We start from the raw sequence: 25,246 nt of genomic DNA on the forward strand, positions 1-25,246 counted from the left end.
TATTTGTTTGTCACCCCAGCTGCCTGTAAAGATGTGAACTACTAACACGCCGTGAGTGACGTTGTCCAACAATGTTTTGGTTCCTGGCGGTGACGTAACACACAAAAACATGGTTCCCTTGTTTTGAACCTGAAAAAGCGTGCTAAGTGTTTCTCTAACTTCACTACGCATGAAGAAGATGCATTTCCGAAACCGAGTGACTGGATCACACTGATAAGAGAATATGGCCCAGGCCGTGGAAACGTGTGCCGAATCCGGACGCAGGCTGGTGTGTACCATCGTTATCTTGGGGAGTGAGATTGGCAGCAAGCTAATTAGTGAGCTAAGCTAACATTTGTAAACGCTGGGATGCATCAAGTCACAAGTTAGAGGCAATGAGGAGGAAAAGATAGTTCTCCCGCATTTTAGACCTTACAATTTATTGTATATTTGTAATAGATCAGCGTACAAGATAATACAGCATATATAACAGTAAAATATTGTAAATATTATAGATGTATGTTGTGGAATAACGTACCAACTGCTGTCTTTTCCCTGGACAAGTGTCGTTAAACGGTTATGGGTTATGGTTATCGTGCTTGACGTCACATTTTAGAAAAAAAAAGCGTTTTTAATACATATTAAAAAAGGGAATATGACCCCTTATTACAGTTTAAGTTTTTATCGCACATATATACATAATTCAATAGTAGCTCAATGTTTATATTGACTTTATTACTATTCAGTTGTTAAACAACAGTGCACAGATTCCGTGTGTACTAATACCTGGCAAATAAAAACTGACCCTGGATTAAATAAATGTTCAACCATGATGTATGGTGGTTTATTATAGAGACAGGGGGGAGTTACCACAGAAAGAGTCTGTTGTGTTAGTTGTGTCATGTAAATCCTCACTCTGTTTCCAATGGCAGCGCTCCATCTGCCGGAGGATGTACGATGAAAACGAGGATCTGTCCGATGTGGAAGAAATTGCAAACATCAGAGGTTTCAGTGTGGAGGAAAAGCTGGTCAGTGACAGTTACAGCGCCTCATTTGTGCTCTGCATGGAGGGTAAAGGTAATATAGCACAAAGCATTTTTTATTATAATCTATTGTTACTCTTTGCTTTTTTAATATTTAGCTGTAATATGGCAGGAAATATGCACGTCTTAACTAAAATATGTATGTTTTACTTTAAATACCTTTTTCCAATGCAGACTTCTCTTATGAATATGTGCAAAAGGACGCTCTCAGGACCCCACTCATTTTTAAAGAGAAAGATGGGCTTGGGATCAGGTGAGAAAGACATTTATCTGGAATATCAGCTTACATTACAAGATTTATCTTTATCTTTTTTGATGTATATTTATGTATTTAATCAAATGCAGGACTTAGCTCATTAACTGATTGACATACATTTATCTTTTTCATAGAATGCCGGATCCAGAATTTACAGTTAGTGAAATTAAAGGATTAGTTGGTAAGTAGGATGCTATATACACAAACACTCACAAAATAAAATGTATGCATATTTGGAATAGAAAAGTAAGAGGAAATGTTTTTGATTGTCCAAGCTTTAGTTTAAACTTGAATTTTCTATAAAATAAAAAGTTATATAAATGTTTGCTGTCTACTCTAGTTTTTTTTAGAAAGAAGGTAACATGTAATTGGCAGGTCGGACTTTAAAGAATAAAGGGAATTCAGAGGTATTTAATGTATTAATTATCTTATTTTATGTAAAGATAAGATAATGTGACATGTTTCATATTGCAATGTTCTTCTTTATTAATACACAGTTTAGCTATAAAATGAAGCCTGAAAGAAATGAACATGATTGGGGCTTAGTTGCGCCATCTAGTGGGAAAGATGACGAATTACATGAATTAGGAGCCACTCATGATATCTGAGATCTGTGACATGTCGTCAACGATATACATTGTCCGTATTAAATCTCATAAACCATGCAAGACTGTGGACACACATATAGATAGATGTTATTGACAGTGGAAGTGCTCAAAGGTTATGGGTGTCCTGGGTGTTGTTGCAGGCAGTCGGCGCTCCGTGGATGTGATGGATGTGAGCACTCAGAAAGGCTCTGAGATGAGCATGGCTCAGTTTGTGCGTTATTATGAGACACCAGAGGAAGAGCGGGAAAAACTCTTCAACGTCATCAGCTTAGAGTTCAGCCACACTAAGCTGGAAAACCTCATCAAGCGGCCCACAGTGGTAATATAACACGCTCTGTATAATATTATAAAAGGTCACGCAAATCTGGGGCTTGTATTTCAAGATTGTACGATGTGATTGATGGTTAAAGGTGCAGTTTTGCTCACTCAGGTGGATCAAGTGGACTGGGTGGACAACACGTGGCCCCCTGATCTGAAACAGAGCCAAACAGAAGCCACCAATGTAATCTCAGACATGAAGTACCCTAAAGTGCAAAGGTATGACTTTACTTCATTGTGTTTCTGTCTTCACAAAAACCTCTCCTGAGCTATGAGTAAAACAAACATCTAAACCAATTCACAGAAAATACTTCAAGAAAATGGCTCCTTGGCAGTAAATGTAATTTCTCCCCCCATCTGAATGTCTCTATTATTGTAGAGTGCTGCATACAGTCGCTGCTATCCGTCTCCTGTAAGTGCTCCTGATTGTTGCTAGGCAGCAGAGTTTTCCACAGTGGAAGATGGTGGTTTTAGAACAGCTGTAGTGTGACTGCGCAGACACCTCTCAGCCAATCAGCTGTCAGCATTTGTACATACCAAGAGTCAAAAGCTTATTTTTTCCTAAATTCCTTACATTTCATGCAATTAAACAGAGACATTTACCCAATTGTGTACCCCTTTATACCTATTCTGACTTTTATCAATTATGTTGATATTTATAAATTCTAAATTATGATTAAATAAAGCACCCAAACATTCTGAAGGCTGTTTATCTTGATGCAATAATAGGAAACGTGTTCTTGGTCGCTGTAGCTTTCAAGCAGAGCTATCTAGCATAATGTTACCATTCGGTACCCTATCAGGCTGAGTTTTACATTAGCTGGGCGATTTTTGACTTGTTTTCCGCTGTTTATGAGCTCTACATTCAAAAACAATAATTTGTGCGATGAATGACATGTTTTTTTTTTATATACACACCGTTATGGAAAAAATAAAGAAGAGTGGCTCAGATTAAGCTAAATTACTGAATCATTTATGTCTTGGAGTGCTGATCATTCCTTAATTAATTTCCAGAGGGGCGATGTCCCATTGGGAACCATTTACTCTACTCTAGTGCTCTTGTGAGTGATTTCTATTGGTGTTTTCCATTAGTAGCTGTAGATTTCAGTTAAGCACACCTGATGCTTTCTAATTGGTTGAGGTTTCTTTTTCATATTTAGATCTGTTTTACTTATCTAACTTTAACAATCGACTTGTCTTGTAAAATGTAATTGTATTTAATTATGGTTATCTCTTTTTCTGCTATAGGTATTGTTTGATGAGCGTAAAGGGCTGCTATACAGACTTCCACATTGATTTTGGTGGAACCTCTGTTTGGTATCACGTATTCAAAGGACAAAAAGTACGTTCATTTCCATCTCTTATATATGAATATATAATAAGGACTTGGTATTCAAATATACTAGGTTATTCTTTTGGAAACATGTATGATGTTCAGATACAGAGAAATGTATGCCATACTAAGTCATTATTTCAAGATTATTTGTGGTACTAAGTCATTGTTTGTTTTACTTTATGATGACCTACGGGATCTTCTTTTTTCAATACAAGGCTAAGTTTCAATTTGATCTTTTTTTCTGGAGGAAATGGGGGTTCTTTACTATACAATATCAATTTATTTTACAACATATATTCATTTATTGGTTTACCTTTCATTTGGACAATAAGAGGAGAAATGAAGGACAGGTATTTCTGGTCAGAGTGGATAGCGAAACCTCAAAATAAAACACACTCTGCTTCTCCTCAGGTGTTTTGGCTCGTGCCTCCGACCCCTCATAACCTTGCCCTTTATGAGGACTGGGTCCTGTCAGGCAAGCAGAGTGATATCTTCCTGGGAGACCGAGCTGACGGATGCCAGAGAGTGGAGCTTAAGCAAGGATACACCTTCTTCATCCCATCTGGTGTGTTGGCATGGTGGTTTTGAAGAAGTCAGCAGGAAAGATTCGCTGCCCCTTCAATGGACAGTGATGCCAAACTTGACCTGAATACCATATTTGCATGGATCCTGTGTGTTCCTTATCTCTTTTGTTATTTCTGTTAATAAGGGTGGATCCATGCTGTCTACACTCCAGAGGACTCACTGGTGTTTGGAGGCAATATTCTGCACAGCTTCAACATTCCTATGCAGCTTACCATCCATGAGATAGAGAATAGGACTAAGGTAGGAGTCTGGCTGCATTCTCCATTGTGCAGCTGAACTGTGGCCTGCACCGAATTATAAAGTGATCTCTACCAGGATAAATCTATCTCTCTGAGAAGCAGGGGAAGAGTTCATGGATATAGACAGGAGAATACAAGTTGTGATGAAGGAGGACATTGAAGAAGATTGAGATTGAAAAAGAGATAAGGGTAAAGAGTCAAGGGTGAAATATTTGTGAGTGACACAAAATCTAAATTGAAAACCCAGGAAGATATGTGTGTGCCGAAAAGCAATTCTTTGTGTGTTGGAAGATGTTTGGTAGCTCCAGACAGAAAATGGGCTGAAAGGGGTCACTGACTGTGTACTACGATAGCTTGACGAAACACCGTTTAACATTGGCAAAATCAATACAAAAAATACATGTTAATATTCATTGTTTTTAAACTTACTGAATATTTTTGTCTCTATTTTCAGGTTAATTCGAAATTCCGTTTTCCCTTCTACAATGAGATTTGCTGGTATGTCCTGGAGAGATATCTGCACTGCCTCACAAAACGTTCCTATTTATCTCGGGAGGTCCGCAAAGAGCCTGTACCAACTGGTGAGTGAGATCAAGTAGTGTAACTTCTCATTACTATTGGAAATACCCACGAGGGGGCATGTCATGAATGCCGTTTCAGTGTCTTGCTTCATCATACAACTCATTTTTCCAGATACAATGATTCTCTGACAATGCATCTTATATATATATATATATATATATATCCTTTATTTAACCAGGTAAAAGTCTCATTGAGATTAAAATCTGTTTTTCAAGAGAGACCTGGCCAAGAGGGCAGCATGAACAAAGTTACAACAAATAAACACAAAACAATAGAGGCACACGAATACAGTGGTCATAAAACACAAATAAAATGGCACATTAACCAGTCAATATGCAAAATAAAAGAAACGACTTCAATCATGGGATACGAGCAATCACATCGACCAATGGATTCTTGTTCTCTGTCCTTTAAGATGGAATGGAACTCCCCCATAGTGATCAAATCTGACAGTTTCAGCTCCTTCTGTATATTATTCCAGGCAGAAGGGGCAGCATATTTAAACGCTTTTTTACCCAGTTCTGTTCTCACTTTAGGAACCAGCATCTGAATAAAATATTGGGAGCGTAGGCCATATAGACTTTGTTTTTTACATATGTGCAAATATAAGAGGGAACCAGCCCAAGCAGAGATTTGTATATAAAACCCAACCAATGGGAAAGTCTGCGTGCAGATAAAGATGGCCAATTAGCAGCAGCATACAAAGTGCAGTGGTGTACACGATATACATATCCAGTAATAAAACGTAATGCACAATGGTACACAGTATCCAAACTGTTTAGGCACTGGTCAGAGGCATTCATAAAGCAGATCACCATACTCCAAAACCGGTAAACTTATCTTGTATTTCCTGCTAGATTACGAGACAAAGGTCAACACAGAGAGCCCCTCCTCTGACTCCAGGCTCCAGGACCTGAACGAGGACTCATGTGAGACTCAGGTCAGGGATGGTGAGAAACCAGAGAGAGGCGCTCAGGACGGACCCATCTCTCCTGACAACCGGAGGGGCCAGCACCTCAAAGTCGTTTTATCTGTGGACTCTGAGGACAGCTGTAACCCCGGCTCCACCTCTCTAGAGTTCCCCCAAACCCCCTCTGACTCCCCAGCCGAGGAGTCTGTGACTAAATGGACGCATTTGACAGAGTTCGAACTGAGCGGACTCAGGAAACTGGTTGAGAAGCTGGAGTCGCTCCCTGAAAATAAGAAATGTGTTCCAGAGGGAATAGAGAACCCACAAGCCCTGCTGGAAGACATGAAGGTAGGAAACAGAAAGAGGACACAGTAATTTTCATAATGTATACTGTTCATATCACATGAAAACAAAAGTGTATTAGGGTCAATTAGGGTGTGATGAGGTTGGTCCAACTTTAAAAAGTCTGGCAATTTGCTCCATTGACAAAAACTCATAAAGTTCATTCACTGAATATTTAAGTTTATTTTTCTTTCTCTAAATTTGTGAGTTTTCTTGTTTAATGTACTACTTTAAGCCGAGTCGTCCTTTAATTTAGGTTTCTTCTTTGTGGTTGTCTAGGTTCTCTTAAAAGAACATGCCGATGACGACCCAAAATTAGCCATCACTGGGGTTCCTGTGGTGTACTGGCCCAAGAAAACCATAAAGGTAAGAATATGTCAGCTGCACTCTGAGACTTTCTGATTGTTTTTGGGTACTTCTTTGTAATCTTTATTTAGGCCTATTAAATCAAGTTAATGGACACTCGATACACACATTTGAGTTGATCAAACAATACCGTAATATTATGTAAAGTGAGAGAGCATTAAAGGTTCAGATCTTTTCACCTGAAAGGTTTTTGGAGTGTGGTCCAGGTGGAGAGGGTAGACAGGAATCCAGAGTTCTTTTTACCAGGAGGGGAAGGAGACAGGAAACAGGAAACAGGAGACAGGCAGGATGACTGAAGGATCAGGAAACAGTAGTTAGAAACCAAAATAAACTAATGCAGTATTTAGTAAGCGGCAAGAACATTCAACAAACTGTGTAACAGAATCTACAATCTGACAGCTTGATGGATTTGTAGCTGAGTATTTAAAGCCCTGATTGGCATGACAACAGATTGGCACCTGCAATCAAGCACACGCACACACGGGGGAGACTGCAGGCTAGGCAGAGGGCCTGACACAAAATAACTCCTTCGACACATAGTCCATGTGATATAGTGATCTTTTTATACTTAAATACCTGTAAACACTAATGTTTATTTAAAATAATCTTTAATTTCATGTTGTTTTGATCTGAGGCCCTAATAGGGTACAAATCCAGGCTTTTACGCTAAAACTTGAACATATAATGTTGGTGGAAAAAAACAATGCTCAGGCAAATAAATAACATACATGAAAAGTACATTTTATTTATTAAAGCATGTGTGTACGCTCCACAATATTGAGGTTATCTGTTCTTTATTTGTTATTATTTTCATAATTACATTAATGATATCTTTTTTTAAACATATGCATGACGTGAGTAGCATACCTCAACAGTAGTTGGGTGGATGGGATGTGTTGTATTTAATGTGCGGAGGTGATTTGTGTTGGTTTTATTGCCCCTCTGGACCCCCCCCGGTCCCTCTAGAGGCCAGCTGCTGGTGTTGGGGCCTCTTTGTGTTTGCCTTTTGTAATGAGATGCCATCTGGCTCCATTGGCTGCGGAGCCTGCTCCCCCCTCCCTGTTATTCCCATCATGAATATGACAGCACCTTCTTTGCATGTTCTCTCCTCATTGGATTCAGGCACACAGCCACAGTACATATTCTGATGCACAGCAGCCTCCCATTGGCTCCGCGCTCCCAAGCACCCCTCCCCTTTTTTCAGGGAGTGTATCCATATTAATGAGGCAGGCTTGTCTGTGTTTCCTACATCTGTTTGTGGTATTGTGGAGCTTTAGAGTAGGAGGGAGGGCTGTAGGCCAGACAGCAGCAGCACGAGTAGAAGGAGGAGGAGACTGCAGCCATGTCAGTTTGCTGTGAGCTGGACAGTGCGTGAAAAGCAGCCATGGCCATGTCGCTGAGCGCTGACGATGAGGACTACGACTCAGACTCTGAGCAGGTTAGCACACCAAACCCCTGCAGGCTGTTACAGAGAGGCCACCAGAGGAATGCTGCTGCCAGACAGAGCAGTGAGCAGCATCACAGGGCAGCGAGGGGGGAAAAAGCTACCTGCAGAGAAATGCATTGATTTATTCTAATGCTTGGTCTTTGATTTTTGCCCCTTTGTTTATTTTTAGATGCGTTTGCCGCTTGTGTGTGTGTGTGTGTGTGTGTGTGTGTGTGTGTGTGTGTGTGTGTGTGTGTGTGTGTGTGTGTGTGTGTGTGTGTGTGTGTGTGTGTGTGTGTGTGTGTGTGTGTGTGTGTGTGTGTGTGTGTGTGTGTGTGTGTGTGTGTGTGTGTGTGTGTGTGTGTGTGTGTGTGTGTGTGTGTGTGTGTGTGTGTGTGCATGCTTGTGTGTTTTTGTCAGGTGAAACCAGCAGCAGGAGCAGGCTGTGTTTATATAGCTCAGAGCCTCAGGGCTGCTATTGGCTGTTTCAAAGCAGAGAAGCAGAGGAATGGAAATGCATGTAGATGGAGATTAATCTTTCATGGTTGGATTGTCAAAACACCAGATATGCTATATGTTGGAAGATGTGTGACCCACAAATGGGTATGTGTTATTGAGAAAGCAGTCGTTACGAAAGGAATATTCAATATGGTTTGGGATCATCTAAGATGAGACTTGCTTACACAGCGAGAAATGGGTTTTGTACATTTGAATATGTCTTATTAACCAACCCCCATGTTAATTAAGCGGCTGCATATGGATGTTAAAAACATTTACCTCAAACGACAGATTTCTTTTTTGCTTTATAACAACACATTTAATCTATTTTGTCATGTCAAATGCGCTTTTTTTTTGTCCCACAGCCATCTGAACATAAATAAAATATGCCCAGGTACATGCAGGTTGTCCACAGCAGGCTGAACAACGTTTTTTTTAGGTTGTGTATTTTAGACGTCTAGTCCAAAAGTCACAGTTCAGCATCTAGCACCAGACCAGTTGCTGTTGTTTACTATACAGTCATCAGCAACTATCCACTCCAGAGGTTTTATTAGAGTTATAAGACTTGTTCCTCTTTCCTTTTGCCATTTATAAAATCTCGGCTAAACACTACTGTGTACTAGAGCTATGTGTCTTTTGTGCAGCATCAGCTTCACAACATATGCTACCACTAAAGCTCAACAGGAAACTAATCCCTTGCAGAACTTGTGAACCCATTTTCTTGCCAAGTTAATTGTTAACACGTTTTATTCCTAGAGATGAAGAAGAGAGAAATCATGGATTTTACTAACAGTTATTTAAGAAACATAGAAATTGGCTGGTGTTCATGTCTATTTATGGTATGCACAGTGCTGTGTGTATCTGCTTTGAATTCCTCCTGCTTTTGATGAAAACACATGCGCTGTGGTTCCTGCAGTCTGTGCACAGCATGCACTGCCGTCAATGTGTGTTTTAAGGAGATGTTAAGTATATCCACAGTAATTGATTTCCACAGTAGCTTCCAAGGCTCCAAGGCTGTGTGTGTCAATGAACAATAAAGTTTGCTTCTCATAAAGTGTCCCAGCTGAATAAGCTTTGAAAAGGCAAGGAATGACTTGGTGGTTACATGACATTCCCGAGCATCAGAGGCATGTCTGCTTCCGAGATCACTGACTGTACAGACGGAAGGGGGGGTTAGAGGGGATTTAGGGGACAACATGGACATCTTTCTGAAGTATCCTTTCATGTTATTGTTCCACCTGCAGTTACACGTGGAATTAGACACAACATACCACAGCTACCGGTTATTTAACGTGATCTGACATCAGTAAATGGATCATAACTCTGCCTTGTTGACTCACAAAAACGGCACTGTGTGTTTTTCTGGGATATAGTCTCAGTGCAGCGTGTTTCGCCTATAATCCCTCCAAATACCCCCAAAACAGCAGACTGCATTAGCCCCCCCCCCACCTCAAATATCTCACTCTAATCCTGTCTGGTTGCCACATTTCTGACTGTCTATTTCAGTCTATTTCATGGCTATTGTTAGAATACATGACAGTAATATGGCTCAAATTGAGCCTGCTTTCTATTTTCTGGTGGAGAGTCTCATTACAGCTCTTATTGGTTCCACGTCTGTGTGTCATAGACTGTACTGTTAGGGAATGGGACGTGGCTGTTGCTATGCTGACGCTAGGAGAATCTGCACTGCCGATGTAACTAAAGAAATCAGATCTTCCTCTCCAAGAGCTGCAGTGTTTTTTTGCACTCCGTCTTCTTTGTTTATTTCATCTCACACATTGCCACATCTCTGCTTCTCACATGGCACGCTTGGCGGATGTGGTTTCCATGTTCAGAATACATTGTTGTGGTTGGGCACTGAGCCTGAGAAGGAGCAGAATATATTTAACACTGGAACAATAATGTTGGAGATCAAAGGCATCCCATCTCCATTACCCAGTTCTATTAAATAGAGCAGATTACATGTGTACTGTTATAAATCAGTCTGCACGCCCTCTAACACAGAAGAAAGGCTCCTCGTGATCCATGTGTGAAATGTAGCCATAAGTGCAGTTTCTCTTTGAAGTAGGAACATGCAAGCAAGTGAAGTGCTACATTTGGAAAGATGCCTCCAGGGACATTCTAGATGTTTCCACGAGCCTGTGCTTTAACAGCCGTGAACAATGGTATGTGTGTACACAGTGTGACCAGATTTGTGTGTGTGGATAATACAGTATGTATTGTGTGCATTTGCATATATTGATTCCACTGTGTTTGAAACTATTGACCCGGAGCCAAGAAAGGTTTAGGTCCTACCGCCTACATCCACATGTCACTGACCCCTGTTGAATTGAATAGAATGCTCAGATATTTTTTTCGTATTACACAACATGATTGGAAGTTCATATTATTGAGCCCCGTTATGACCATTTTAAATTAAATGCAAGTCAAAACAATGAATTGAGAAGCACTAACATAATTGTGTCAAATTGATAATAGTTTGTTCACCATTTAGTATATTCTGAGATGCTGATTATAAAGCATCCTTTAAGGGTCTTGACACATCCATACTTAAAATCCACTTCACACTATTACCACATGAAAACATCACTATTTAAATTACACACACCTATATTCAAGTAGCATATTTTGACTGTAGCATCTTCTTATTGCTCAATATTTTGTAAAATCATAAATGTATCCTTTATCAGCAAACGTATTTATAGACGCCTGTTTATGAAGTATTTGTTGCCTTGTTATTGAAGTTACCTGACACTGTATCCTCTTTATCCTTCAGCCCCGGCCTCCCAACCGGCCGAAACCTAAGATGGCAGCTTCTCCTGCCTCAGCAGTCAAGCTGTCAGCGTGTCGGGGAACATCTGGCGCCAGGAGGAGGCGGACGCGCTGCCGGAAGTGTGAGGCATGCCTGCGGACGGAGTGTGGAGAGTGCCACTTCTGTAAAGACATGAAGAAGTTTGGTGGGCCGGGTCGCATGAAACAGTCCTGCATCATGAGGCAGTGCATTGCAGTAAGTCCATTCAAAAACATCACGTTAAAGGAAGTGTTTGACATTCTGTGACATGCGCATATATGTCAGATTAGACGAAAATAACTTTGTTCATGTCGGTATGATATCTCTTTACTACAGTGATACAGGAAACATCAGACAACCTTAATATTTTGTGACATAAATGTTAATATGTCAACAGACATGACAGGTAGAGAAAGGGAGAGAGAAAAAGAGATCTCTCTTTGATGACTTGAAACTCTTCACTGTCTCTCTTTATGTGTTGCATCAACACTCTGTCCTCTGTACAAACTACACTGAAACTACGCATCCCTGTAAAGAGCGACTAACCCGGCACCAGTAGTACTACTCGTGCCTTTTCTGTGACTCCCTTTTGAAGGTGTGGATAGTCAACAAAGACCTTCACATCAGGCCAAATTGGGTATTTGATTAGGGTCGAAAGAGCGCAAAGGTGGATTACAAACCCACCCTCTTGAGCTGCCAGTCCCCCGGATGCCATCTCTTACATTTAAAGAAGCCTTTTCATTGCTACTGTCAGACTGATTCCTTTGAAAGTCCTGCAAGCCAGCTGCTGTTTAGTATGGCTTGCATACCCAAAGGGTAGGAAGGTATGTGATGGTCTCCTTATTCAGGGTCAATCCGCCCCCTAGTTGCAACCTCTATCTTGTGAGCCATTAATATATAATCTAACAAGGTAAGTAGTAGTAGTAACAGCTGTAGTAGTGTTCCAGGGAGAGAGACACAAAGATTATGTCAGAATGTTTCAGCACCATGGACAGAGACACATAGGGAGAATGGATTTATAAAATAAACATGTAATTGTTTCTGCATCATACTGCATACAGACACAGATTCATTTTGAATGATAGACCATGATAAACAAGGGAGTGAAAGGACTTGGCATATGTCCCAATAAACCACACTTGCGGTCCAAAGCTCTTTAGCAACTGTGTCCCACTTTTAAGATATGCCAATATGCTTAACCCGCTCTGGATGTTCACTTACCCTAATACTGCTTCAGAGCAGTAGTCAGACTGAGTATATGCCACACTTCATCGCAACCTGGAGTGCCAAATTAGCCCATATGTTGGCCACTAGTTTGTTTGCTAAACAAACAAACAAGTTGGAAGATGGTAATGACATAATGCATTAAATGAATACAATAATGCATATAGAATTAAGTATGAAATACATAACGTTCAATGATTTGTGGAAGAGTAAAAGGGATTAAATCAAGAGAAAAGCAACAACAAAATACATCTCATCCTTAATGCACAAGTAGCATGTACACAAACATTGCAGATGGTTACTCACTCACTTGAGCTCAACATTGTAATCAACCTTTGAATGAGTAGAAGACAGTATTGTGAGGAGGTGTGGGTTTTCTAGTTCATCAATCACAGTTGTGAGTGAAAGAATATACGTTTTAAGCAACAGCCTTACCTTCAAGCCTCTTGTTTTGTGTTTGTCTGCAGCCTGTCCTGCCCCACACCGCCGTGTGTCTCGTCTGTGGAGAGGCAGGGAAAGAGGACACAGTGGAGGAAGAGGAGGAGAAGTTTAACCTCATGCTCATGGAGTGCTCCATCTGCAATGAGATTGTTCATCCTAACTGTCTTAAGGTAAATTAGTCAACATTAGTATGTACTCAATAATATCAGACGGGTAGAGCAGGTGTAGCTGATATGCTGATATTGATGCAGCCAAACCCACATGTGCATCTTTGAAAAAATCTTGATGGTCCACTTCAAATGTATGTTTGATGACCACAAACCACACAGTTGGTCCACAACTTGGTGTTACAGTAATAAGATATTACTTTTCTTTAGATTTTTGAGTTAAAATAGGTCACATCATGCGTCACAAAAGCACAATTAAATGTGTTCCTCTATGTGCTCCTTTCCTCAGGTAAAAGATTCAAACGGAGTAGTCAATGATGAATTGCCCAACTGCTGGGAGTGCCCAAAGTGCAACCATGCTGGGAAGACAGGGAAAGTAAGTGTCCTTATGGACCTCATGCTGTATGTGTCTGCATCTTTAGATGATTCATCAGTTGACTCAGAAACTCAGAACCAGAGAAATAAAGTTGTGTTTGTTTTTCTAACCTGTTGGCCTCAAAGCAAAAAAGGGGGCCAGGATTTAAGTACGCGTCCAACCTTCCTGGCTCTCTACTGAAGGAGCCGCGGTTAAACCGGGATTCAAAAGACGAACCCGACTCGCCGACAGTCGCAACAGCAACTGTGACTGCTCTGACTGCCACATCTGCTCTTAAGAGAAAGGCAGAGCGGGAGGAAGTCCCTAAGAGGAAAGACGACGAGCCACCGAAGAAACGCCCCCCCCTTGCTGTCTCTAGATGGTACGCCCCGGCCGAGGATTGAGGACAACCCACTGAGGAAAAAGAGGAAACTTTTTGACACCAATGATGAACCTGTCATTGTAAAAAAGAAGGTAAGACCCTTATCTGTTGAATACACTACTAAACAAATGAAAGTCTTAACTGTGACTGATCTGTGTTTATACTCTTTGTTAGAAGAAACTCTCCAAACCGGATGACCCTGTGACTCCCAAGCGGCACATCAAGACCGAGAACGATCATGATGAAGAAGATGATCAGGTAGATCACGAAGGAGATAGATTTTCTTTGGAAAGGATTCAGTTAAAGGGGAAAAAAGAGTATGACGACGAGGACCAAGAAGAAGATGAGGAGGGAGAGGACACAGTGAAAAAAGAGAGAGACCGCAGTGCAGAGGACAAAGCCAAGGTCTTATTAAGTCCCCTGATAAGAACCTCTGCCATCAGAGAAAGTGAACAAACCACAAACTCTCCCAGAGCGGGACCGAGCAGCGACTCAGGAGACGCTCAGCTGAAGGCTCGCCATCAGAGACGACGGCTCCCCAACAAGGAGCTGAGCAAAGAGTTCAAACAGGAGACTCCCAAGGCAGCAGACCAGAACCACGGCTCGGTGAAGACAGAGGACGGCTCAGCCAATCACAACCGACGACAACTCAAGAAAGAGGACTCAATGACCAATCAGAATCGCAAACCGTTAAAAACAGAGGACTCTTCCACTAATCAGAGCCGCAGGGCCCTTAAAACGGAGGAGGGTTTGACCAATCAAAACAGGCGGCCACTGAAAACCGAGGACAGTCTGGCCAATCAAAACCACAGGCCTGTAAAAACCGAGCCTGAGAACGAGGTGGACGAGCAAAAGCCAAGATGGCCTCTTAATAACGGCGGCAGTGATCTGGGGGACTGGCTGCCACACAGGGGGCGAGAGGGGAGCGACACGACGCGTGGTTACTCGCCGCTCGGGTGGAACAGGGGCACCCAGATCACACCGATATGCCCCCGACCACTCCCCTGCAGGTCCCCGCCAAAATGCATCCAAATGGAGCGCCATGTGATCCGTCCTCCTCCCATCAGCCCCCCGCCGGACAGACTCTCGCTGAACGACGGAGAAACACACGTGATGCGCAGGGAGATGTGGATGACGGTTTTCAGTCACTTGACTCACAGAGATCTCTGCGTGTGCATGCGTGTCTGCAGGACGTGGAACAGATGGTGAGTTTCAGACGCCCTTTGTAGTTTTAACACATGTTCAGTATCCCACAGTTCATTCTACATTGAAGAGGCTCGAAAAGAGGGTTTTCCCTTTCCTTTACGTTATATAGGTTTTTGAGCACGTAAATGGTCAAATTTGCCTGAACGCCTTAATTGGACTCCTTTGTTTACTTTTGGAACATAGTAATAGCACTATGTAATGCTCGTGCTTCTATTGGCTATCGCTTTTGATACATTGTATGGACGGGACATCTCTAAGTGGTTAACACAGTGCTAATCACAATAGAGCCGGCCAGCTAACCAATCAGAGCAGACTTGGCTCTGGTTTTAGACAGAAGGTGAAAAGAGACGCTGCAGCACAGGCAGTATGAGAAAAAGAAAGAACTTTTTGAACATTAAAGCATGGAGACATGTCTCAGTAGGAACACAAGTATGAACCTGAAACAATGTGCATGATAGGGCCCCTTTAGATATCTGCTGTGTTTCTCACCAGGTGCTGCGATAAGAGGCTCTGGAAGCACATCAATCTGAACCGGTGTAAGTCCATCACTCCTCTCATGCTGAGCGGGATCATCCGCAGGCAGCCGGTGGCTCTGGACCTCAGCTGGACCAACATCTCCAAGAAACAACTCAGCTGGCTCATCAACAGACTGCCAGGTACATACATTCAACCAGCAAAACAATGCATTAGGTTTGAGTTTGAATGAAAAGGCAATACATCAGACCATTTTGGAGGAAGATGAGGTGTGTTCTAAATACCACAAGAAATAGATGGGTGATCAAAACCACTGATGCATTATAAATGAGTAAGATCTGATGGCCTTTGACATTTCATCTCACTACATAATTATATGAGTTTGGTTGGTTCCAGAAGAAAAGTATAATTAACTAACTTCAACCTAACCAACCCCTTATGCATTAGCTCACGCAGTAATTGTTCCCAATTGTACAGTAGGTCCCCAGATTCCCAATTTACAGATATGAGGAAACTTTCAGTATAAGTATGTTCTTACTCACCAATTTGCACTGATGTAGTCTGCAAACAAGTATGTACTGAGGTCAGTAAAATCACTGTTCCAAGAATTGATGAAAAAAGTATATGTTTACGTTGCATGGGCAGTTTTTAGTTAAATTCCCAAATGTGACCATATGGCTCCTCCAACTGGATAATGATATCCCCAGAGACTCCTGAATAAAGATTTCTTTTTTTCTTCTAAATGTCTCTGCTGGATCAGTCAGCTAATTGGATAAAAGTACTCACTGTGTGTGTGGGTGTATTGTGTGAGCTCAGTTTAACTAAAACTCTGGGGACGGGAGAAGCTGAAAAATAGGTCACCTTCTTCAACAGACTGAATGTGAGTCTGCATTATATTTAGTTTGCAGGGAAGCTTCCTGTGGCCACATAGAAGAGACTTTGTGACACTTACAGAAAAGCATTGCATTGTAGCTTAGTAGTAGTAGGCAGGCGGACCCTTCAATACTTGTTCTGCAAATCCCTACACTATGACATGTAACAATAATTATCCTTCCTCACACACCACAGGATATAAGATCATACATATTTAACATCGCCAATTTAAAACAGGATGCACTATCGGTAGATTTAGCAAAAAATGTATTAAAACATCATCAATATTGGCTTTGCTGACCATCCTGATTCCAGCATTGTGTATTTCCTGCCTTATTGTAAAAAGTGTCTAACCTGAGGTCCTGTTTGTCCTCCTGTCCCGTCAGGTCTGCGGGTGCTGCTGCTGTCAGGGTGCTCCTGGGTGGCGGTCTCTGCCCTCTGCACCTCCAGCTGTCCTCTCCTGCGGACCCTGGATGTTCAGTGGGTCGAGGGACTGAAAGACGCCCAGATGAGGGACCTGCTGTCTCCTCCTACAGATAACAGGCCAGGTACCAGCCTGCCTTCACACACACTGTGGAAAACTGTTATTCTGACAGAACCCCTTACATGCATACAAAGAATAGACACATGGAAAAATGTGATGTAGCATATTTCTTTACATAGTCTTATTTATGTGAGAAAGCAACACAAGAGAATTGTATTACAAAGAATTAAGACATGCAGATTTAGAGTTAGATTTGTTGGTATCAACTATTACAGACTGAACATGTTTTAATATATATATTGGTTGAACTACTGTCAAACTATTTGTTGGAATAATTTAAGAAATGTTTATCTCATGAAACATTTAAAAGATTGTCTTGATAGTTATTAGTCTTTTCAGAGGCTTCAGTGGCTAAAAACAAGAGGGAGTAGTATGACAATTATTCAGAGTGAATATACGCATTACATTTATATTTAAAAATGTCAGTAGAGGCTCTGCAGTTCTTTTGCCAAAGTTACTCACATACTGTAGGAAAAGCGCTGCGTGTATTTCCGACTATTTTTAGCTGCGGATTATTACTATATTGATCCTCTAGTGATGATAGCATTCTGGTTCTATTTCGTATATGGCTTCGCCCTCTAAGGCTATCGCTATTGGGTAATCCCCTGCGCACCCGCGCAGCACTGAAACACTTGTAGTCCACGCCCACCCGCAAGGTGGGCCCCACCCTCGGGCTCCCTTCCGGTATAAATAGGAAGGAGGCCCGACAATCTGCTCCCTCTTTTCTTCAGCACACCGTTACTGAAGCACAAGAGACACTTCTATTGCAGAGTAAACATGAGTAACAATTGTGTGAGATTGTCCCTCATGTGGCTCTGGGTTCATAATGAGATATGACCAGCAGAGATAAAAGCAGTATGCGAATCGTGCCTGGGGTCTGAGCACGTGTACGCGACTCTAAACCAGCAGGTAGCATGCACACACTGCGCCCGTCTCCCCTCGGGCGACAGGAAGCGGAGAGCTGACGCTCTTGCTGCTGTGGCCGAGGAGGACGATTGGCCCGTCCAGGGACAGAGTCGGAGCAGGGTGCCAGCTTGGCGGCCGAACATGCTTTCCCCCTCCCCGTCACCACAGCGCGGCGGCGAATAACATCGCGCTGCTGTCCAACTCGGTGGTGACACTGGTAGAGCGGTCCACCACCGAGGCAGAGGAAATCAGCAAGGCGGCCAGCACGGCGCTCATTCTGTGCGCGTCCGTCGCTGTCTCCCAGGCGAGGTTTTCCGCGTGGGTGACACAGATCCAGCGCCACCTCTTGCGGAAGCAGGCGTCTGTTACGGAGACGGCCAGAAAAGTGCTACTGGACGTTCCAATCAGCCCGGACGGGCTGTCCGGACCCCAGTTCCACGCCATGGTGGAGTCCATGAAGACGGCCGCGGAACAGGTGGACGGCATTCGCCAGCCTGTACAGCTGGCTCCAGCCTGCTGAGCGCCCGCTGTGGGCCGCAGCAGCTGCGGCGTCCACGCCGGCCACAGGAGGCCGCAAGCGAAGAGACGCCCTTCGGCGGCTGCAGGGGCTCCGTCCCACGTCTCCGCTCCCCCGCCACCCCAGAGACAGGGTCTCCCGGCGGCGAGTCAAAGTGGAGTGAGGCTCCCCCGCTCCTGGTCTGCTCCGCGAGAGCCTCCGAGGAAGCAGAGCTCGCTAATTAAGCCGGCTGCCACTAATCTGTTGATTAAGTAGACAGCAGGGCTCCCTGCAGAAGCCTGCTGGTTTTAACCTATCGGTTAATAACCTGCAGAGCTCGCGGCATTCCTCTGTCCGAGATACGCCTCGTACACACGGCCTTAATAAACCCATGAGCGCTGTTATAACGCCTCATGTGGGCAGCACTGCACACACCTCCATCAATCCCCTGAGCGTGTACGCGCCTCATGATGAGAGCCGGAGTGAGACGCAGCGTGTGGAGGCCCCCGCGCAGCCCTTTTGGTCCAAGCACACCTTGGGTTGCCTCACGGGCAGCGGCAGCAGGGGCTCTGGCGTGGCTCGTCACCATGACGACCAAACACATATCTCGAGCACGTGCGCCCGCTCTCAGGGTTTTTCTCAGAGTGGCAGCACGTGTGTCTGATGGACAGATGGATGAGCAGGCTGATCAGCAGAGGATACGCCCTGCAGTTCGCCTCTCCCCCCCCCCCCCCCCCCACAGTTCAATGGGATACAGGAAACACTCCTGTCCTCCCAGAAGCTATGTCTTGCACTCCAATCCGAGCCGCTGGAACTCCTGTTGAAAGAGGATATTTCCAAGGTTCCTCAAAGGGAGGAAAAGCAGGTGCTGGAATGTGTTCACCAGGACGAAAGGTTCACTTCCACCTGAAGGAATGCATACTTCCACGTACCCATCATCCCGAAACACAGGAAATAGCATTCGGATATTTCCTGGCTCCTCGCATTTTTTGTGTAGAGAAGGCTGGAGCCACTACACAGAGGAGGGATGAGAGGGTGGTTTCCTCTGGACGACCTGCTATTTGCTGGCTCGCTCCAGGGAGGAAGTCGCTTTACAGACGGTACATCTCGTATCGCATCTGTCAAAGCCTGGGTTTCATAATGAATTGGAAGAGGACAGCTCGTCCTCTTCCCTCTCAGACAAATGTTTATCTGGGAGTGGAATTAAACTCAGCCAGCAGAGCGCGGCTCTCGCGGCAGCGAGTGGAGAAACTGACAGCTCTCCTCTGGCATGTCACAACCCACACAGCCCTCTCCGTGACGCAGCTGCTCGGCGTTGGCGTCAGCTGGTCACGTGGTGATCCCCCTGGGTCTCCCCCACAGGTGGAGTCTCCAGAGGTGGTTCATTCGCTGCAGAAGCCTGCTGTTTTAACCTGTTGGTTTATAAACTGCAGAGCTCGCGGCATTCCTCTGTCCCAGATATGCCTCCTACACACGGTCATAATAAATCCACGAGCACCGTTATAACGCCTCGTGTGGACAGCATACACACACCTCTCATCCTCTGGGCCTCATGATGAGAGCCAGAGTGAAGCGTGTGGAGATTCCCTCCCAGCCCTTTCGCCTCAAGAAGCGCGAGCAGCGAGGGCGTGGCCCATCACCATGACGACCATTACAGCATATCTCAGAGAAGCCTCTCCACCCGCAGTTCCATGGGATACAAGAAACACTCCTGTCATCCCAGGAACAGTGTCTTGCGCTCCATTCAGCGCTGCAGGAACTCCAGTTGAAAAAGGCATTTTTTCCAAAAGGGAGGAAAATCAGGGGTTTTTACTCCCGTTATTTTCTAAATCCCGGGAAAAAAACGGGAGAGTGAGACCCATCCTTGATCTGTCAGTGTTCCAAAAAGAGAGAAACACATGCTGACGATCAAGCAGATGCTGGAATGTGTTCGCCAGGATGTGGTTTTATCTGGACGACCTGCTATTGCTGGCTCGCTCCAGGGAGGAAGTCTGTCAAAGCCTGGGTTTTCATAATGAATTGAAGAAGAGCTGTCCTCTTCCATCTCAGATATCCATTTATCTGGGAGTGGAATTAAACAAAGCCAGCAGAGCGCGGCTCTCGTGGCAGCGAGTGGAGGAACTGACAGCTCCCTCTCCGACATGTCACATCCCGCAGGCCCTCTCTGTGATACAGCTGCTCAGCATGACGTCAGCTGGTCACGTGGGGATCCCCCTGGGAGTCTCCAGAGGTGTTTCATTCGCCCGTGCATCGACCAGAGGTACATGTGCTGGAGCTGTTCTCCGGTTGGGAAGTATTCCAGCACTTCGCCCTGTTTCTGTACAATCAGACATGTGTTGATTTGCACAGACAACAGGCCACGGCAGCCTTCCTCAATCGCCAGGGAGGAGTATGATCTGCGCAGCTTCTGAACGCAGCCAGGCGGCTGCTGTTCTGGGCGCGTACACACGTTGCTCTCCATCAGAGCAATGTATATTCCCGGCGAATTGAACCGAGGGGCTCGCAGAACGCAGCAGCCGTTTTATGCGAGGAGTATGGAGACTCAGACCGGTGTCACGCACACTGGCGCCTCAGTGGGATTTGGCTTTGGTGTTACGCGCACTAAAGCAAAGCCCATTTGAACCTGATCAGGTTCCCCTTAAACTGTATTCAGCCAAAGTAGTACTGCTTTTGGCTCTATCAGAGAAAAGGGTGAGTGATTTGTCTGCTCTCTCCGTGGCTCCGTCAGCTCTCCGGATCCAAGGAGATGGCAGTTCAGCTGTTTTACGCCCTAACCCGGCTTCATGCCTAAGGTCATCACAACTCTTTTAGGTCAAGAGTGATCACCCTGGCTGGCTTATTCCCCCCTCCTTACAGGTCGGAGGAAGAAGCCACGTCTCATCTCCTCTGTCCTGTGCGCGCGCTGTCTTGCTATGTGGCGCGCACGGCGGCTTGGTGCCGTTCTCAGCGCCTGGTTGTGCACTATAGAGAGGACTCGATCGGGCAACCTCGGTCTGCACAACGGCTGTCACACTGGCTGTGTGAGGCTGTGTCGCAGGCATATGTCTCCTCTGGGGTGGAGCCCCCGGAGAATATCAAAGCGCACTCCACCAGAGGAATTTCCTCCTCCACGGCTTTGCACGGAGGAATGTCAGTGGAAGATATTTGCACTGCTGCATCTTGGTCTTCCCCCTGTTCATTTATTCAATTTTATTTGAGGGATGTCTCCCTTTCCTCTCTGACGCACCCTGTACTGGGTGTCCTGTCGGAGTGAGTGACGTCAGGGAGCCAGCTGAGCGCCTCTCTCCTGCCTGTCTGCACGCAGAGAGCTGCTGTTCCCCCTCTTTTGTCGCTGGACAAAGTATGACCTTTGTCTCTACTTCTCACAGCGGCGGGTATGTATTGTTCCCAGCCTTCGTCCCCCTTGGAGAATATTCATGTTATGCTATTTTCCAGGGACGGTGATGCGCCATTACGCATGGCACAATAGGCAGGGGGTGTTATTGAACAGGTGTGTCTGTGCTTCTAGTACCGGGCGGACCCAGTGGGGCGCAGACTACATCTTGCTTCGCCCTTAACCCAATAGCGACAGACTTAGAGGGCGAAGCCATATACGAAATAGAACTGAGGTTACTGTAACCCCAGCTTCTATGAGTAAATGGCGCAGCCCTCTAAGCGCTGGGCCCCACTGGCTCTACGAATAGCTGAAGAAAAGTTATATTGTATGGGAGCAGATTGTCGGGCCTCCTTCCTAGTTATACCGGAAGGGAGCCCGAGGGTGGGGCCCACCTTGCGGATGGGGCGTGGACTACAAGTGTTTCAGTGCTGCGCGAGTGCGCAGGGGATTACCCAATAGCGATAGCCTTAGAGGGCTGCGCCAATAGTCATAGAAACTGGGGTTACAGTAGGTAACCTCAGTTATGTGGGATTAACTCAAAATAAAGTACCATGTCCGTGTTTCTCTTAAGGAAGGAACAGTTCACCAAAATAGTTTTTGAACAATAGCGGTCAATGGCACAAGATGAAGTTACAAACTGTAGGATGGTAGCTTGTGTTTGTATTTTTTATTTTATTTTATTATTTATTATGTGCCCTGCTTCTGATCGGACTGAGGTACTGTACATTTTGTTTTCCATATAAGGATACCATTTGCACTGATACAGTAAATATGAATACATGAATGTTTTCACAAAGCTTTTTTTTTTAGAAGGAACTTACTATAAAAGAATGTGCCATTTTGACTGCCTTATTTGCGCAAGGCTAAATCAAATAAACTGAATTATAATTTATTCATCCTCTTTTTTTCGATACTTTGCAGGTCAGTTGGACAACAGGAGTAAGCTGCGGAACGTGGAGGTCCTGCGGCTGGCGGGCCTGGACATCACGGACACGTCTCTGCGCCTCCTCATCCGCTACATGCCCTCGCTGTCCAAGCTGGACCTCAGCTACTGCAACCACGTCACGGACCAGTCGGTCAACATACTGACGGCTGCCGGGACGACCACCAGAGACTCGCTCACTGACATCAACCTGTCAGGTAGGAGCCGGTCGTGGTTGGCTGTAAGTCCGCCTGCATTTGACTTACTCCCCCTAGTGGCTCAATTCTACATTCCTAATTGAATGGCAAAGTCACGGTGGATAGTGGATCCATTAAATCTATACATCAATTCCATAGATGCAATTGGAACATTTTCCTCTAAGGTAACAACATCATTTACAATCCTGCAGAGCTTTAAACAAAGTATGCGCTTAGTTTTTCAAGAAGTTTACTACCTTCCACCTTCCTTGTGGCAATAAAAGGTTAACAAACAAAAATTCCATTAAAGCATCCCAAAGTCGTTTTGTTAGTCCAAAACCCAAAGATATTATTTTTGATATGATATACAGTGAAAAACAGGAAATCTCTACTTTTCTAATGCTGAAAAAAGCAGTTTCTGACATTTTGGCATTCAAATATTTTGATTTTGAAATAATGGCAATTATTTTATTGTCGGTTTCCTTTTCCATTAGTCGTATTTTTATTCTCAACTACAGCTCTAGTGGATTCAAAAACATAATCAATCCATACACCTGCATTTTTTTTGTGGTTAAGTGCAATAGTTAATATGCACACCTTAGTAAAAATAATGCGGTCCAATAGTACAATCCTGTAATAAATCTGATCAGGGTTTCTGTTGAAACTATTTCAGAGAGGTTGTATTTTTTTCACAAATGCTAAAAAGATTGAAGTCAGACACTTTTGTTCCAGCAATACAATCAAATGTGAAAAGCATTAAATTAGAGAGCCATTATGGAAGCAGCTGAGGGGCAAATGCATTTTGGCTTTCTGTGTCAAACTGTTCTCACCATAGAGAACCTTTTGGCTTCACGTCTTATAACATCCTAGAGTGTTGATTAACCCCTGCATGTCATATCTTTTGTCAGTATCGGTGACCCGTTATACTCCATGTGTTCCTTCTCTCCTAACACGGTGTCTCCCTGCAGTCTGTAACAGGGTCACTGACCAGTCGCTGACCTACTTCAAGCGCTGTGGGAGCGTCTGTCACATCGACCTGCGATACTGCAAGCAGGTGACCAAGGAGGGCTGCGACCAGTTCATCGCAGAAATGTCCGTCAGCGTGCAGTTTGAACTGATAGAGGAGAAACTGGTGCAAAAGATCAGCTAGGAGCACACTGTGACATTTAACAAGTGAAACTACTGTCCACACGGAGGCAGCAGATGACTTGTGGAGAACGGCGCTGTGTTTCGTCAACATATGCAGACGACTCAACAGACACCAGGACCGTCTGTCTGTCTCTGTGAAACCATGAAAAGGGAAGCTGTGCTGCTCAGCCCGAATGTAAAAAAAAAAAAATGGAAATCTTGTGCTGTTAAGGCAATATCGCAAAAATGTTTCTGTTGTTGTTTGCACCTCTTTATAAATTATTTATTTCTTTATATATTGATTGTTTATGTATTGTATCATGACTATCTTTTGGTGTTTATAGATTATTTTTTGTTCAAATGCAAAGTTTGTTGCATTAGAGTAATATTTTTGTATCAGAAAGTGTTTCATACATTTATGTGCAGTATTTATGCACCACTGTACAGTATCATACCATTGGAATTGATAATCAATCGGCATTACTGTTACGCTCTTTATTGTCGAGAGGCAAAGTTCCAATTATATGTTGCCAAAACGTAGGATGGTAGCTTGTGTTTGTATTTTTTATATTTTATTATGTGCCCTGTTTCTGTTCGGACTGAGGTACTGTACATTTTGTTTTCCGTATAAGGATACCATTTGCACTGATACAGTAAATATGAATACATGAATGTTTTCACACATACACTATAAAGTGTACAAAGCATATTTTTTCAACAATGTCTGGCTATTTCTGCTAACAGCTTCTAGTTATCAGGGTTATATTAACACATACCTGCAAACAAACGTCTCTCTGCCAGTCGACATCACTCTTTAGTATTACTGGGGCTTTGTGAAAGGAAGCGCTTTATCTCCGCATGCAGCAAAGAAATATGCTTACACCACAGTCAATAGATTCAGTAACTGTGTAACAACATAATCACTCCAGTCATTATCTCCATATAATCAAAAAGAGGTGAATTATTCTGGAAATAAAGACACAACAAAGTCCAGGAAAATATATCACATTTGCAAAAAATGTATAGAAGACATGTTTCTCCTATTTGTCAAAAGTGCAATGTGTAAAGAAATGCATCGTGTATGTTTCAATGTTCCCCTGACCGCACACATTTGAGCAAAGTGAGCAGAATACTGTTCTTTTCAAAAGGGCAAAATATCGTATTTAGAAGATGTAAAGCAATTATCGATAAATCATTCCAGTGAGCCATCCATCTCCGAACACCAGCTTCTGACATAAGGTTAAGAGATCCTGTTAAAAAACCAAAAGCACTGTTT

At 43.8% G+C, this 25,246-nt stretch overlaps 1 protein-coding gene across 1 annotated transcript; it reads left to right on the top strand.

The window, feature by feature from the left end:
- Positions 1 to 72: 72 nt before the first annotated feature.
- Positions 73 to 25,246, top strand: kdm2bb (lysine (K)-specific demethylase 2Bb). Its single transcript, XM_034096607.2, is given in 22 exon segments — positions 73 to 268; positions 912 to 1,056; positions 1,197 to 1,275; positions 1,413 to 1,459; positions 2,027 to 2,205; positions 2,317 to 2,423; positions 3,453 to 3,546; positions 3,952 to 4,105; positions 4,250 to 4,365; positions 4,819 to 4,945; positions 5,804 to 6,204; positions 6,478 to 6,564; positions 11,265 to 11,495; positions 12,971 to 13,114; positions 13,401 to 13,487; positions 13,613 to 13,825; positions 13,827 to 13,940; positions 14,023 to 15,053; positions 15,547 to 15,710; positions 16,788 to 16,949; positions 22,645 to 22,863; positions 23,811 to 25,246. Coding segments are annotated over 22 exon segments (4,128 nt in total). The 5' UTR covers positions 73 to 223; the 3' UTR covers positions 23,993 to 25,246.

This window comes from Pseudochaenichthys georgianus, chromosome 12 (genome assembly GCF_902827115.2).
Source record: "Pseudochaenichthys georgianus chromosome 12, fPseGeo1.2, whole genome shotgun sequence".
NCBI classification, from domain to species: Eukaryota; Metazoa; Chordata; class Actinopteri; order Perciformes; family Channichthyidae; genus Pseudochaenichthys; species Pseudochaenichthys georgianus.